We start from the raw sequence: 15,103 nt of genomic DNA on the forward strand, positions 1-15,103 counted from the left end.
GTCCAGTTCTGACCGGCAGGTGGCATCACCACAACTCACAGAAAGCAAAGTGAGAAACCCTTTCCGACGACTCAAAATAACCGCAAACCCCAACCGAAAGGAGAGCCGTTTTGGTGATTAATTTCTGCATTCCAAAGCGACTGATGTGGCCAATTTGTAATTAGCAAGTTTTGCTACAGTTGCAACAGCTTTTCATACCAGGGAGTGGCTTGCACCTCACAATTTGCCTCTTGCTCCGATTTCTTTTTGCTATTTAACACACATTCTAAATATTACTGCTTCTAGTGTGGATTTTTTTCTCTACATGGAATGATCTTGGGCAGCACTCTCTCAAGTTTCTGAGTCTGTGTCTGCATAGAGGAGTTTTTAATCGAAGAGACAATGTAACAGATGTTGAAGGTTTTTTTTAAGTCATCCCCAATCACTTCATTTCAACACGATTATTTTTACTTTTAAATGTTCCCTTCCAAATCTGGTCCATAGGCATATATTTTCACATAGACATACTCAGAGTCTGTTTTATCAATTTTGAAAGGAAGCGCATCATTTTTTTTTTCTTTTCCCTTAGGTATCTAGTCTCTTCTGAGATCTCACCCACTTCCTTAGCTTCAAATATCACATTCGCACAGAAAGGCAGCCACATCTTTATCTCTAGTTAACCTCCGGTATTTATTCATCCATCCCTCCCGCCATCCATTAATTCACTCCAGGCACTGTGCTGGGGGCTGGGAATACAAATGTGAGAAGGTGTGGTCCTGTTTGGGAGCTTGTAGAGCATTTGGTGGTGGATGGGGGAGAGGGGAGAGTGAACAAACCATTATGCAGCAGTGAGATTGGAGGTCCAGTGGGAATTTTGAGGAAGAAACCTTAAAACTGACTTGGGGGCCTAAAGAAGGGGAGAAGACGAACTGAGCAGAGGAAACTGAACATGCAAAGATACAGACACTCAAAAGATCATGACACCTTCTGGAAACCACAGTGGTTTAGAATTGGTGGAGTGTGTGTTGGCCAGAGACCGAGAGAGTGGGGCTGGCAGGCAGCGGCCAGATCCATGAGGGTCTTGCACAGATCTTAGGACATTATCTTGTAGATGATAAATAGCTTAGTTCCAATTGATTTTTCACTCTGCAGCTAGAGTGTGAATGTATTTTGCAGATGAAAAGCTGACCACAGCCCACCCCTGCTTCAGTATCTCATAGAATCAAGTGGCAAGCGGGATCTTAGTTCCCCGACCAGGGATCAAGCCTGTGGAAGCGCGGAGTCCTAACCACTGGACACCAGGGAAGTACTTCATGTCCCTAGTTTTTAGTAGCACTGGAAAGGCCCAGCATACCCCTCTCCAAATGCTTCACCCGTGTGCCACATTCTTCATCCCAGCTGTAAATGGCTTCCTGGAGTTCTCTCTTACTGTCTGGCCTTTCCACATGCTGTACCCTCTCCTGGAATACTCTTTTCCTCTCAGGCTAACAGAGTCTCAGTTGAAACCTCCCTCCTCAGTCTTCCCTGATCCTGGACTAGGTCAGGTCCCCTGCTGTGTGCTCCCAAAGCTGCCAGTCCTGAGAGCGTTATTTTCTCAGCGGTATGTCTTCCCCTTCAGACTGCGAGCTCTGTGACAGGTTATCCTGCTGTTTCCAGAGCAGATGCTCAGCTAATACTGTGGAGAGGAAGAATGAATGCATTGAGCTTCTGGACAGTGTACTGGATATTTCTACCTGCATGTCTCCCAGAATGATGAACCCTACATTTCCCAGACTGCGGCATCATCATCTTCTTACCTGTCCCTTCCCTGTACATGCCCTGCCCCACCACTTCCTGCCCAGTCAGCTCCGCCCCCCTTAAAAATATTTATTTATTTATTTGGCTGCACTGGGTCTTAGTTGCGACATGCAGGATCTTTAGCTGTGGCATGCAAACTCAGTTGCAGCATGTGGGATCTAATTCCCTGTTGAGGGATTGAACTGGGCCCCCTGCACTGGGAGCACGGAGTCTTAGCCACTGGACCACCAGCGAAGTCCCAGCTCCTCCTCTTTATTTGTTATTTTTTTATAACATCTTTATTGGAGTATAACTGCTTTACAATGGTGTGTTAGTTTCTGCTGTATAACAAAGTGAATCAGCTATACATAAACATACATCCCCATATCTCCTCCTTCTTGTGTCTCCTTCCCACCCTCCCTATCCCACCCCTCTAGGTGGACACAAAGCACCGATCTGTCCTGTTTTAGAAGTAAGGAAGCTGAGATCCGGACTAACTGGCGACATGGCTGGTGAGTGGCAGTCAGGATTGGAACACAGTTTTCTAGGCTTTAATCCATCCTTCCTCTATGGGGTGGATTCATCCGGGCCCCTGTGCCGTGGAACCTGGCACAGTGCCTCTGTCTGCTTTTCCCCATGCTGCCATCTGCCTGCCTATGGGGTTGCCTCTGACAGCCCAGCATTGTTGGGCAGTATTCTGGAAAGCCCCCCCCCCCCCACTCATCCTTTACAAACTCCCATTTTGACCACATCCGCAAAGTTCCAGCTGTCTGGCTCCGCCCTGAATCCTGGTGTTTATGCTGATTTGGAAATTGGAATCGGTAGGCTAACTGTGGCTCTGCTGGTGGACTTTCACTTGGCAGGAACTGGCTCTTCATCCTGGGTGGTTTCCAGCAGGAATCTCCCTCTGCACTTCCTACCTGTGGAACCTAATCTCCATTTTTAACACGAGGCCTCTTGGATGTTGTGCACCGACTTTGACACCGGTGTGCAGTTAACCAGTGTTTACTGGAGGAGAGGCTCAGCAATGGAAAGGATCAGAGCTCCCCAGTCCTCATTCAGTGTTTTTCAGTTGATTAATGAAATGTGACTTGTGTTCTTCCTATTATCCAGCTCTAAAATGATATAATAATGTGTTAACTTTTGTGAGGTACCATATATACGTGTTGCTACAGTATCGACATTCCTTACAGGAAAGCTGTTGTAAAAGTCCAGAGTCCAAAAGTAGTGAAGACTGTTGCCTGGATATTAGCAAATTTCAAGAACTTAACTTCCAGGCAGCACAGTTTAAAAGGGATTTTTCTCTTCTGTCTCAGGAAATATGGCCACAACATTTTCTTAAGAGAATCTGGCATTCTTGGGGAATTTTTAATCTCAGAGAGACCAGTGTAGTTGTAGTTGGGGAAGGTTGCTGGGCTGTGAATGGGGACGAAGCACAGGGAAATGGGCAGTTTTCCAGCCTTGGTTTCTTTTTTTTTTTAGCGGTACGCAGGCCTCTCACTGTTGTGGCTTCTCCCGTTGTGGAGCACAGGCTCCGGACGCGCAGGCTCAGCGGCCATGGCTCACGGGCCCAGCTGCTCCGCGGCATGTGGGACTCTCCCGGACCGGGGCACGAACCCGTGTCCCCTGCATCGACAGGCGGACTCTCAACCACTGCGCCACCAGGGAAGCCCCAGCCTTGGTTTCATATCAACAAGCAGGAGTCCTTACTGCCCTACATGGTGGGAGTCCTGGCAGAAATCCTCTGCAACTGCAAAAAGACAAAATCCACTTGGAAGGTAAAGCAGCAGCAAAAGGGCTTCGGTTCTAATTACAGAGTTGTCAGGTTGAAGAAAAATGGCTGTGGGATAACAGGGAGATGAAAAATTTGGTTCTTAGTACAGTGGGTTTTCCTTGGGAAGCTTTAGTTCTTGATTCAACTTCTTACGCAGGTGTGGATCAACCTTGTCTTCCTTTGTGCTCTTTCTCCAGCTGTTTTGTAGATCAGCTGATGAACCATTTCCTGGTTTTTCAGAAGTTGGTAGTCAGAGGTCCTTGCTGTTCTTGTACTTATTTGCTCGTTTGTTCCTTTATACATTTGTTTATTCACTACGTATTTTGAAAGTGTTTTTGCATTGACAGAAAATACAGAGACAAGCCCTGTTTTGTCACTCAGACCTGCTGGTTTGGATTCCTTTCACCTCTCTTCTCTGCTGATAGTGAGGGAAAGGGTCCTGCTAGTGTTGGAGGGTCTCCTGCAGAGGCGGGGTGTGGCTGTGTGTCACTGTGAGGGCAAAGACACTGGCCCCATCTCCTCCTCTTGACTGGCAAATTTGTCTGCTGTTCTCCCCATTCAAAACAAAGAACTGCAACTTTTCCCTCACTTCCTTCTCCTCTGTGCTCAGCAGCTAAGTCCTTCCCTTTCATTTCTTTTTTTTTTTTCTGGCCACCATTCTAGAACAAAATATCAAAGTGAGGGGAAAATATGGGTTTTAGAATAAGACAGGCCTAGGCTCAAATCTCAGATCTACTATATTTGGGTTTCCTTGGGTAAGTTTCTAACCTCTTTAAGCCTCAGTTTCCCAGTCTGTAAAATGGGGATATTATCCACTGTAGAAACACTATGACTTTAGTTACATCGGGTGGTGAATAGATGGTCCTCTTATTTTCACCTCATGTCAGGCATCTCTTGCTCAAAAACCTTCAGAGGTTGTTACTTGTCAATGAAGCCTAAACTGTACATTTTGGTCTTGCCTCTCATTATTCCTCCCCGTAAATCCTAATCTCTGGCCAATCTGAAATATTGGCTGACTCCATCCCTCTTTCCTCTCTGCTTTCATGTTGCAGTTCAAACACCAAGTTCTCCCTGATTACCTGAGCACCAAGTAACTGGCTCCCTCCTCTGCAGTCCTGTATGTAGTTCAATGGCACTTAGGGCCAACTGTTTTGCCTTGCAGACTAGGCAGCTCTCCTCTAGATGACAAATTGCTGAAAGCAGAGGCTTTGTTGGGTTCATCTATCACCCTGCATAGTGCCTTACATGCAGCTGATGTGAAAGAACAATTCATTCTCCTTATTTCAATGGGCTTGTTTTCTCTATAGAATCAGATGTTTGGTTATTCTCACCTCTAACTATTTTGTTGGCTTCCAGGAAGCACCTTACCATTAGATGCTCTGTTCTCTCCTTTAACTGGAAAGAGCTTTTGGAACTGAAAAATAAAGAGTTACTCCTACAAGCCTCATCTTCTGCCACTCCCCGGTTACGAATCGAACTACTTAGCATTGCACAGAACTCGACTCTCACACCTCCGTTCCTTCGTACGTGCGTGACGTTCCCTTCACCTGGAATGCTCTTACCCCTGCTTCTCTGGCGAACTCCTACACATCCTCCAAGACTCGGCTCAGACGTCACCACAATCACCTTCTTTGGGTAGGCTTTTCTGAGATGGGCAGAGTAGTGCCCCCCTCCCCAACTTTTTAGCTTCCTCAGCACTCTCCAAATAATTCTAACAGGACTTAGGGTATAATTTGTTTACTTTTCTTCCACTCTTCTGGAGTGTAGAATCTAGACCCTGAATTCCTTGAAGGCCAGGATTTCTGTTTGTCGTTGTACCTTCTACGCTTAGCATGTATTAGGCGCTTGATTCAATCTATGAGCGACTGTGTTAATTCATCTAATACTGCAGAGTTTGTTTGGACCGGATTCTCAAATATTTCAAGACCTGGTCCTCTATTTGGAGTGCTTCACGCTGGAGGGAGACTCTCCCTCCAACCCCCCAGACAAATTGCCTTGGTTTGGTGGAAGGGGAAAGGACGTGGGTAAGAGTTATTCCTTCAGGGGTGAGCTCTATTTACCCGCTCTGGCACCGAGAGGGTTACAGCAACCCCGGGGGTGGAGCCTTGCAGGTGCCACCTGCTGCGGGGCGGCCCGGCGCCTGCGCCCTGGCCTGTAGCTGGTCTACCTGCGGGGGCCTGGCCGAGGAGGAGCGCTTGCGCTCTGGGCCTTTTCCGCTGGGGGAAGTCTCGCGGGGGCGGGCGGGGCGGGGCCGCGCCGGGAAGTTCTCGCGGGACCCCGACGAGGAGCGGAAGCGAGGCGGCAGTACCGCTTCAGCGACCGGACGACGACGGCGGCGGCCGCGACGGAGACTGTGGCCGTGACGGCGGCGAGAACAGTCGCTGCCCTCGGGGAGCAGCAGCGGGGTCGGCGGCCGCTCGCACCGTTGCGGAGGGGCCGGCCGGGCGCGGAGCGGAGCAGCTGCGCCACGGTGAGTACGGCCGGCGGCGGCGGCGCTGCTCCCGTGCCCCTTCCTCCCCTCTCCGCAGCGGGAGTCGGCCCGGGGGGCCCGGGCCTGCGTACTGAGGGCTGCCGGCCCTGGAGGTCGGGACAGTGAGGAACGGGGTGGGGAGCAGAATCCTTGGGCTCCATGTTTCCCCTTCTGGGGCGCTTCCTTCCTGGGGACCTTTCCTCCCCTGACCCTTGGCTTGGGACAGAGCTCCGGACCCCGGCGCAAGAGGCTGGGGGGCTTCTAATTAAATTTCGTGCCATTTTCGTGGGGGTTTGCCCAGAAGGGGCCCAGGAGAAGCCCGAGAGCACGGGGTACTCATTCTTTGAGTCAGTCTGACTTGGTCCGGGAGGCGGGGGATTCGCAGAGGGCTGCAACTGTGGTGATTGATGCTCCTTCGACCTGTATGGTCACCACGTCACTGTCTCCTGGTGTTTCGGGGCCGAATTTTGGGAGGAAACCCACCAACCTTATTAATACTGTGAGTGAGGACGTTTGCTACTGGAGCCAGTCAAGATGCCTTTGCTTCTGTAGCGCTTTTTTTTTCTTTCTTTCTTTTTTGACTACTCTTTGAAAAACATTTGTCAAGAAAAATAAGCAGCAGTTGATTGGAATGCTGCGAGGAAAGATTTCAGTAAGAGAGGGGAGGGAATCACTGGTATTTTTCATTTGCAGCGCTCTCCGTGTCTATGATTTACGTATGAGTTACAGCTTATTTAGGGAGTTAAACTAGGCTGGCTTCGGATGCAGTAAGAATATAATTTGCAGAGGAGCCAAGTGCCTCGCGGTCTGACTTTTGGTACTGTGGATTATCAGAAAAAAGTGGGAAAGACACGAGAGAAATTAGCATTAGTTTTTTTGGCTTTCTAGTGCCTCTTTCACTTCGTGCTCCCCAGTTGCCTTCCCTCTCTATTTCTCCATTCCACTGCGGACACTAAATGTTTACTCGTATAATGCAAGTCACTTGCCCCCTCCCCCCCCTTTTCTTCTGATCTACTTCCCCTTCCTCCTTTTTGTCCCCTCTCTGGCATAATTTTTCGAGTTTTCGGCTCTTTGGCACAATTCGTTTTCTCCCTCATATAAAGATCCTGTTTCTCTCCCGGGAAGATGCCCTCTTTCCTGCTTTATTCTACATTTTTGAGCGTCCACTGTGTTCCTTCAGTTTGCCAGAAGGGTTGCTAGAGAGCCATGCGAGACTTAACGTTCTCCCCCTGGGAACTGGGAGGCTCAAAGGATTGAATTCAGCTGTAAGTAATCAATACTGCCACTCGGTCACAGGTGCAGCTTGTGTTTTTGCGTTTTAATTGTTTTTTTTTTTTCACTTTTAGATCATGTTTTTGTGCCTGCTCATGCTTTTCTTCTTATGTCTCTTTTATGTTAGTAAGGGAGATTGGGTCATTTTGGGGCTTGTGTGACTTCTTTTTGGCTTTTAGTGGGGGTGGTGAATGTTAAAAATGAAAACCAACCATAGTCCTATATTACAATAGAATTAAGATAGCTTGAAACATTTAAGGGAATAGAATTTATTTAGACCATTGATGAATTAATTAAAGCTTGCCCGTTGTAATAGTACTAATTTATTCTTTACCAGCCTTCTAAGATAAGGTGTCTTTTCCTGCATCTGTTATAATCAGCCTTCTTTGTTATTGTTGTTGGGTTTGGCTTTTGTTTTTGTTTTTTGACAGAAAGAAAGAAATTTGTTCTCTTGCTCCTTCCTTTGTTCAAAATTTTCTGAATCCCAAAATTAAAAGTTAATTCTTGTAATCAGCCTTCTTTGATACTAAAAGAAAGCATTTAAATGTTTGAGGCAGTTTCCTTCCTCAGCCAGTGTATTCAGATTTGAGGTACTACTATTAGGTTTTAAATACTAAGTTGGTGGTACTTAAAGATTTTTCTCAATAATTCCTGTTATGTTGCACGTTATGCCGCAACAATTCTAATTGTTACTTAGAACAGAAGAGTAATAGATTTTGGAGAAATGAAGTAATACAGAGTAGAGACCCACCATGGTCTCCTGAGAGAAACTAATATTGATAGTTACTTGCTTAATTCAGAAGAACTTTCCAGCACTCCTGAAAGGCCATTGAGAGCCTTTCATTTTATTTGTCAAAGTTGGGTTTTTCCCAATTATGCCAAATGAATATGTATTATTGTCATTTTATGCAAAGACATTGTAGTGCATTGTCTGAGATGCAAAGTTTAAAATCTAGTCAAGGCACCCTTACAGCACAGCAGTGATTTTTTAAATTTAGCATGCATAAGAATTACCTGTGAATCTTAACTTAAAATTAGGTTCCGGGCTAAGGCCACTACCTTGCCGAACTCCAGAAGGCACCTCACAGTGAATCAGTCCCTGAATGGGGTGAGTTTGATGTAGCTGATCCAAGAACCAAAACTGTTGTTACAGGATGCACCCGTAAATTAATGAGACTGAAATGTGGCTTTAAATTACTCAAAGGTACACTTTCTGTATATACACAGTAAATGTCTAAAAGACCAGTAGAATAAGTGACTATAGATGTGATTAGTTTTATATGTGTGAATATTTGAGCATTGTTAGGACTTGATTTGGAGGTATTTAATTTTAGTTTATACTTAATAGACCGTTAATTTGCCTACCAGAGCGTTCCTCTGAGTCTGTACGTAAATGGAAGTTCTAGATTTCCTGAGAACACGTGGACCGATATTTGAAGAGGTACTGGTGATGCTGCTTTAATACCTCTTAGCACTTTATGCCAGAGACTCAGCATTTACAGGTGCTGTCTCTTTTAATTAGCAAAATGACCTTATAAGCTGTAGATGCTATTATTTTCCCCATTTTCTAGCTGAGGGACACTAGGGATTAGAGAATGTAAGTTACTTCTCCAGTGTTGCCCACCTAGTTAGTAAGTGGTACAGTGACAGTTGAATCCAGGTCTAACTCCAGAGCATCAGTAAGATTTTAGTTTTTGTTTTTTCTGACTTACAAAAGCCATACATGCTTATAGTAAAGACAGTGAAAATACGATTGAGGTGTATGGTACAGAAAGTAAAAATATTCTGTGAACTCGCTTCCAGAGGTAATCATTATTAACCTTTTGAATTTTTTTTTTAGCACACACTGATATATTATTTTATGAAAGTATGATAAACTGATTATTCTGCAGTTTTTAAAAAAACTTGATAATAATGTATCTTGGTACTTACATAGAAAGCTATTTCTTGTTATGCTCATGGATATTGATCAGGGATACATGTATTTTGCACATGGTATTTGTGTCACTATTTTAGTGAGATCAATTTGGGACGTGGCATTGTTTGTCCAAGGGTATGCATTTTAAAAAATTTTTTATTATTCTTTTTTATTATTTTATTATTTTTATTTTTTTTTGCGGTACGCGGGCCTCTCACTGTTGTGGCCTCTCCCGTTGCGGAGCACAGGCTCCGGACGCGCAGGCTCAGCGGCCGTGGCTCACGGGCCCAGCCGCTCCACGGCATGTGGGATCTTTCCGGACTGGGGCACGAACCCGGTCCCCTGCATCGGCAGGCAGACTCTCAACCACTGTGCCACCAGGGAAGCCCAAGGGTATGTATTTTAAATTTGTCAATAGATGCTGTAAAATTACTCTCCAAAAAGATTGAACTAATTAATTCCCTGATAGAGTGTGAGCTCTGTGGTGATTTTATTTTTATAATCCAGTACTAAGCATATTGTTAGGCATATAGTAGCTGTTCAAAATGTTAATTCAACATTGGATAAAGAGTCTGAGAATCTCTTTATCCATAGTATCGCAGAGACTGGATGTTATAAATCTTTAAAAAATTTGACAATTAGTAGGTGAAAGAAATCTCATTGTTTTAATTTGCCGTTTTTTTGTTTGTTTCGGTTTTTTTGGCTGTGCCATGCAGCTTGGGGGATTTCAGTTCCCCAGCCAGGGATTGAACCTGGGCCATGGCAGTGTAAGCCTTAATTTGCCATTTTTAATAATGAAGACAAACATCTAATATGTTATAAGTAGAGTCACGTTTTAACTTAATTTGAGTGACTTAATGTCAGGCTCTGTCTAAAGCGCTTCATATATGTCTGTTATCTATATTACCTAATTCAATGCTCAGTGAATCTTACAAAGTTGGTGATATTATACCTATTTTACAGATGAGAAAACTGAGGCTTGTTTAAAAGCCTTGCCCAAAATTATAGCTGGTAAGCATCAAGGTCATTACTTGATCTTGGGGTCAGCCTGCCTTTACAAACCATGCAGGCTTAACACTAAACTATACTGGCCCAGTAAAGTGTCGCACATTTTATTTTCTGTGAATTTTGGGAAGAAGAGAGTTGAAGACAGAAAATAAAATCCTACAAATACCTTTAGGAGACTGCAGTTTATGATACTGTGTATTGCTTTAAATGAACAGTTCAAGCTGCACTTGCCTTGTTAAAATTCTCTGCTTGTGATGGGCTGCAGGGTGTGTGCTGGTAACAGTTCAGACATACTCTGTCATCAGGCTTCAGGGTGAAATGTACTCCCAGCCCATTTTCTTGAGAAATTTACAGCAACATATACTCTGTTAAAAACATTATACATTGTGTCCACTTTCAGATTTCTTTCTTCCTTTTTAAGTAATTAATGCGGAGTATGTAGAATTTTTTTGTCTGTAATGAAACACACCCTTTTGAATTTCTTGAGGCTGCATGTATTTCGGTGGATAGCCTAATAACCTGGCCTCCTCTAGTTTTCTCTGTGAAACGCTAATTTTTACTTGGCACCACCGCAAAAGTATTGATTGGTTGGTTTTCATTCCTATTAAACTGTATCTTACAAAGCAATTGTTACTTGAAACAGGATTTTCAAGTGTTGTCTGTTTAAGTTTTCTCTAGGAAACCTGTGGTAGATAAGTTGAGTAACAGCAGGAGAGCAACTGTTGAAAACTCTTGGTTTTTATGGTCTGGCTGTTCAGTTACACTGCAGCTGTCTGGAATCATGAATGACATAGAAGTTTATGCCCTGTTACTGCATAGTACCTTGACAGTGACAGTGCTTTAGGTTTCTGTCTGATTTCTGTTTTTCAAAAATGAAACTTTTAAAGTTTTTTGGATCTGCGCAATTATTCTTCAACTTCCCATCATTGATACATAGTCCCAAAAATCAGACCTGAAGACCAGTGAAAATAAATGGTCAGGTCAGGGTATGGAAAATATTGATAGGCATGTAGCGGAGATTTTGGAGCAGCTGTAAAAAGTTTTAAATAGGTACACACTGGAAAGTAGGCAAAAAAGGAGAAACAGTTATTAATTCTGGGAAAAATTGAAGGATTGTACTAGAAAGGAAGGTTGGTTGTCATACATTATTTAAATCACCAGTGAACAATGTTTCGTAATGTAATAACTACTGCTTAAACCGGAATATGTGGCATTACTGGGATGGGGCAAGGCAGAATTGGCAGGGGCGGAACAGCTAAGTCCTCATCTTTCAGGTGATAGGTGATGACTGGAATAAATTAAGAAACAGCAGTAGAAGGGTGTTATTTGGAAATACTGTGAGTAAACATAAAGAGAAAGCTAAAAACAAAATTGAGGGTGATTGCTTGTGAGTGTTGGGGTAGGGAACTGCTCTTTTTCATAAGCCTTTTAATGCTCTGACTTTTAAAGTTATGTATATGGATTCATTTGATAAGTTACTATGGTGAAAAAAAGTAAAGGGTGATTAAGGACACACGAAAATACTGAGACTAATTTTTTTTTTTTTAATTTGCTGGGACTCTTTTTGCTTTCCTGTTTTAGAGCCAGCACAACACGGGATATCCTAGGTATGGCCTGATAGAATGAATAAACGTTGGTTTAGTTTATTAGTTTACCTGCAGTGGAATATTTGGCCTTCAGAATTCGGCTGAAGGACTTTTTATTACTGGGTGATTCTTTCCTCCTTGGTAATACTCATTTCCCTCTAACCTTAGTATTCCCAGCTGGTTTACTCCTTAGTCCTTTTGTAGCTATGCTTGATTAATGCCCCAGTTGTTAACTTTAGAACAAAAGAATAATAATCACTCATGCCCCTCAAATGAGGTCTCTGCTAGGTGGTAATTATCCACCAAAGGGTGTCACTATAAATAATCTGTCCCCGTTCTGCCAGTGTCAGTGTTGTTTTCTGCTTTTATTTAGCCTGTATGAAAACAGTGACTGACAAAAGAAGAATGGGGCTTCGTTTTCCTTCAGTTAGGCGAAAGTCTACGTTGTGTCCCGTATTCAGGGCTCGAGACTCTTCACTTCCGCAGTGATTGTACTGCCCAGGTTCACCATCACCTGGTATACTACCTAAGGATTATTACAGAATCTTTGCCTGCGAAATGCAGTTTGGGTCAGTCTAGTACTCCCCTGGCTCCGAGAAAATTACCTGTTCTCAGGGGTAACTGTGAGAGGCTTCTGTTTGGCTTTTGGGTGGTAGCTAAGATTCTGAAAAAGGGATTGCTTTCAAGTGTGGATTAGGACTTCAACCTTGCTCCGTAGGCTAGTTAGGAATAATGCAGAGGCTGCTTTTGGAATGCTGAACCTTGGACGTCTATTTTCAAGGGTTTTTGGGGCCCCCGAAGTCTTGGGGTTCTTCAAGGGATAGGGAGCCTTCTGCACAAGCAGGTCTCCACCCACCAAAGGCTCTGAGCTGGATTTCCTTTCTCTGGTCACCTGAGCTTGCCGATCACAGTTGGCAAGTGGAGAGGGAGAGTTGCCTATGCTGAGAGTAGCAAACTGAATAAGGGAGTAGTTCCTAGGGTCAGTTTCTTCCACTTTCCTAGGGGCAGACCAAGGTATAGTTTCTGAGAACAGTTAAAGCAGCTCAGGACCAAAGCCCACATTGCTGGCTTTTGACTGTGGATAGGGGACCCAACATCTTCAAAACACCAGAAAGGTTGGCAGGGAGAAAGGAGGGAGAGAGGTCTATATAACTGAGAAACTAGGGTGCCATCCCGAGGGCGAGGCCTTTCTTTACGTGGATTGCATTTCGTGCCTGGAGAAGAGCGTGAGGGGCAAGGGAGGAAAGGCGGAGACCGTTCGGACTCCAGCCGGTTCCTGCACACCGAGCACACCCAGCGGGAGGGAAGAGGAAGTGTGTTCTGGAATAGCTCGAACAGCTGCCACCATTGGCCGGCAGGCCTGTCAGTTGCCTGGGGGCCGAGACTGGAAAGAGGAAGGAGGAGCTCAGGGCTCCTGCCTGGAAGGGAGAGAGGAGGGCTGAGCCAGGCCGAGCCAGGGGGCGTGGGGGCTGGGACGGCAGGCCGACTGGCAGGGCGGGGCTGCCTTCGATCCGGCCACTTCTCTCAATCATTGCTCTTCTGATTCAGGGTGGCATTGTGTGTCCCGGTGTGCAGGAGCGAGTCCCAGCTGAGAGGCGAGGCTGAGCCCAGAGCACTGGGTTGCTTCAGCAGGGAAGACTCCCTTCCCCCCTGCTTCAGGCTGCTGAGCCCTGAGCCCCACTCAGAATGGAAGCCATCGCCAAATATGACTTCAAAGCCACTGCAGACGACGAGCTGAGCTTCAAAAGGGGGGACATCCTCAAGGTAAGTGTTGATGCCCAGCAAACGCTCAGATGGCTTCTCCTTGTACTCACCTGCCTTCTTGTGCCCTGATAACACACAAAGAAGCTGTGCTTGTTCTTGTTTTCATTGCCCACTTTTAACATTTACCATCCTGTGTGATTTGGAGAGCTAGATGCTGAGTAGAATATCAAACATGACTTCAGAGGGTTGGTGTGATGTGTGGTCTTTAACTGCCTTTGTGTGAATGCCTTGAGCATTTCTGTGCTTGTTGATATTGGTAATTCAAGTAAAGTCAGAGCAATATGATTATAGTAAGGAAGCGTATGAGTAGATTGGGTTACCTAATCTACTAGAGTTTTATAAAAAAAAATGAGAGGATTTTTTTAAAAGACCCAAATTTGAAGTATTTTTGTAAAAAGCACTCAATTAGTCTTATCTTACATAGTCAAAAGATTTTTGCTTCTGGAATGTGATCCTAGTAGGTTAGAAATTAATTTCCCCTAGTTTAGAGAGGTGGTTAGAAGTACATGCCAAAACTCGTTACAGAACCTCAGTGTATTCTTATTCTTTGTGAAACAACTAATGGAGTTCTAAATAACAAGGTTCAACTTGCTGTTGTACCAGTCAGATTTCGATTTTCTTATACTTAAGGAGCAGTTACCCCATATTAAACTCTGATTGCACCAAAGAAACCTGCTGACAGTTTAAAAATAAGCTTCCTTACAGTTTGCAGCTCATTTTGAGCCCCACTATTTACATGAGGTTCGCCTTCCACCTGGCACATGTTAATTATGTTGTTTACCCAATTGACTGGAGCAGCTTGCTCTTTTGGATATGTAATTTATTTTTACATGGGTGGGTGTTATCAAATAGTGTATCAACTCTGAGAAAAACCTGAAATTTAATGTTTGAGTCTTCACTGTGTCTCAAATTTTGACTTTTTTCCTCTAAACCTGATTGTTGGAATTTGCCATCCATTTGTTTACTACTCTTGAATGAAATTATTAGGATTTTATAAAGAAGAAGAAAGTGGAAATACAGAAATATGATTCTTTATAAAAGGACTAGTGACTTTTGTTTTTAACTTTTGCAGACCTCTGGAGAGTTATTATTTTGTTCACTGCCCAAGGTGTAGAGTTCTGCTCTGAAGTTACCTGCACAGTAGTTTTTGTAATGTTAGGAATGTAGGTTGCACTTCATAGAAGGTGATAAAGAGCCCTTTAAGGAGAAGGAAACTGGGTGAGCTTTTTTTTTAATTTTTTTACATCTTTATTGGAGTATAATTGCTTTACAGTGGTGTGTTAGTTTCTGCTTTATAACAAAGTGAATCAGTTATACATATACATATGTTCCCATATCTCTTCCCTCTTGCGTCTCCCTCCCTCCCACCCTCCCTATCCCACCCCTCTAGGTGGTCACAAAGCACAGAGCTGATCTCCCTGTGCTATGCGGCTGCTTCCTACTAGCTATCTATTTTACATTTGGTAGTGTATATATATCCATGCCACTCTCTCACTTTATCCCAGCTTACCCTTCCCCCTCCCCATATCCTCAAGTCCATTCTCTAGTAGGTCTGT

General features: G+C 44.3%; 1 protein-coding gene across 2 annotated transcripts in view; it reads left to right on the forward strand.

Annotated features, from left to right (window-relative positions):
- Positions 1-5,810: 5,810 nt before the first annotated feature.
- Positions 5,811-15,103, forward strand: part of GRB2 (growth factor receptor bound protein 2) — a 71,320-nt gene continuing 62,027 nt past the window's right edge. The window contains exons 1-2 of one of the 2 annotated variants that reach the window (XM_060081967.1): positions 5,811-5,999; positions 13,332-13,547. In XM_060081967.1, coding sequence (XP_059937950.1) covers positions 13,470-13,547 — 78 coding nt within the window. In that variant the 5' untranslated portion in view covers positions 5,811-5,999; positions 13,332-13,469. The remainder of the gene's footprint in view (positions 6,000-13,331; positions 13,548-15,103) is intronic. The other variant, XM_060081968.1, reaches the window with a different exon arrangement.

This window comes from Mesoplodon densirostris, chromosome 18 (assembly GCF_025265405.1).
Source record: "Mesoplodon densirostris isolate mMesDen1 chromosome 18, mMesDen1 primary haplotype, whole genome shotgun sequence".
In the NCBI taxonomy this organism is placed as follows: domain Eukaryota; kingdom Metazoa; phylum Chordata; class Mammalia; order Artiodactyla; family Ziphiidae; genus Mesoplodon; species Mesoplodon densirostris.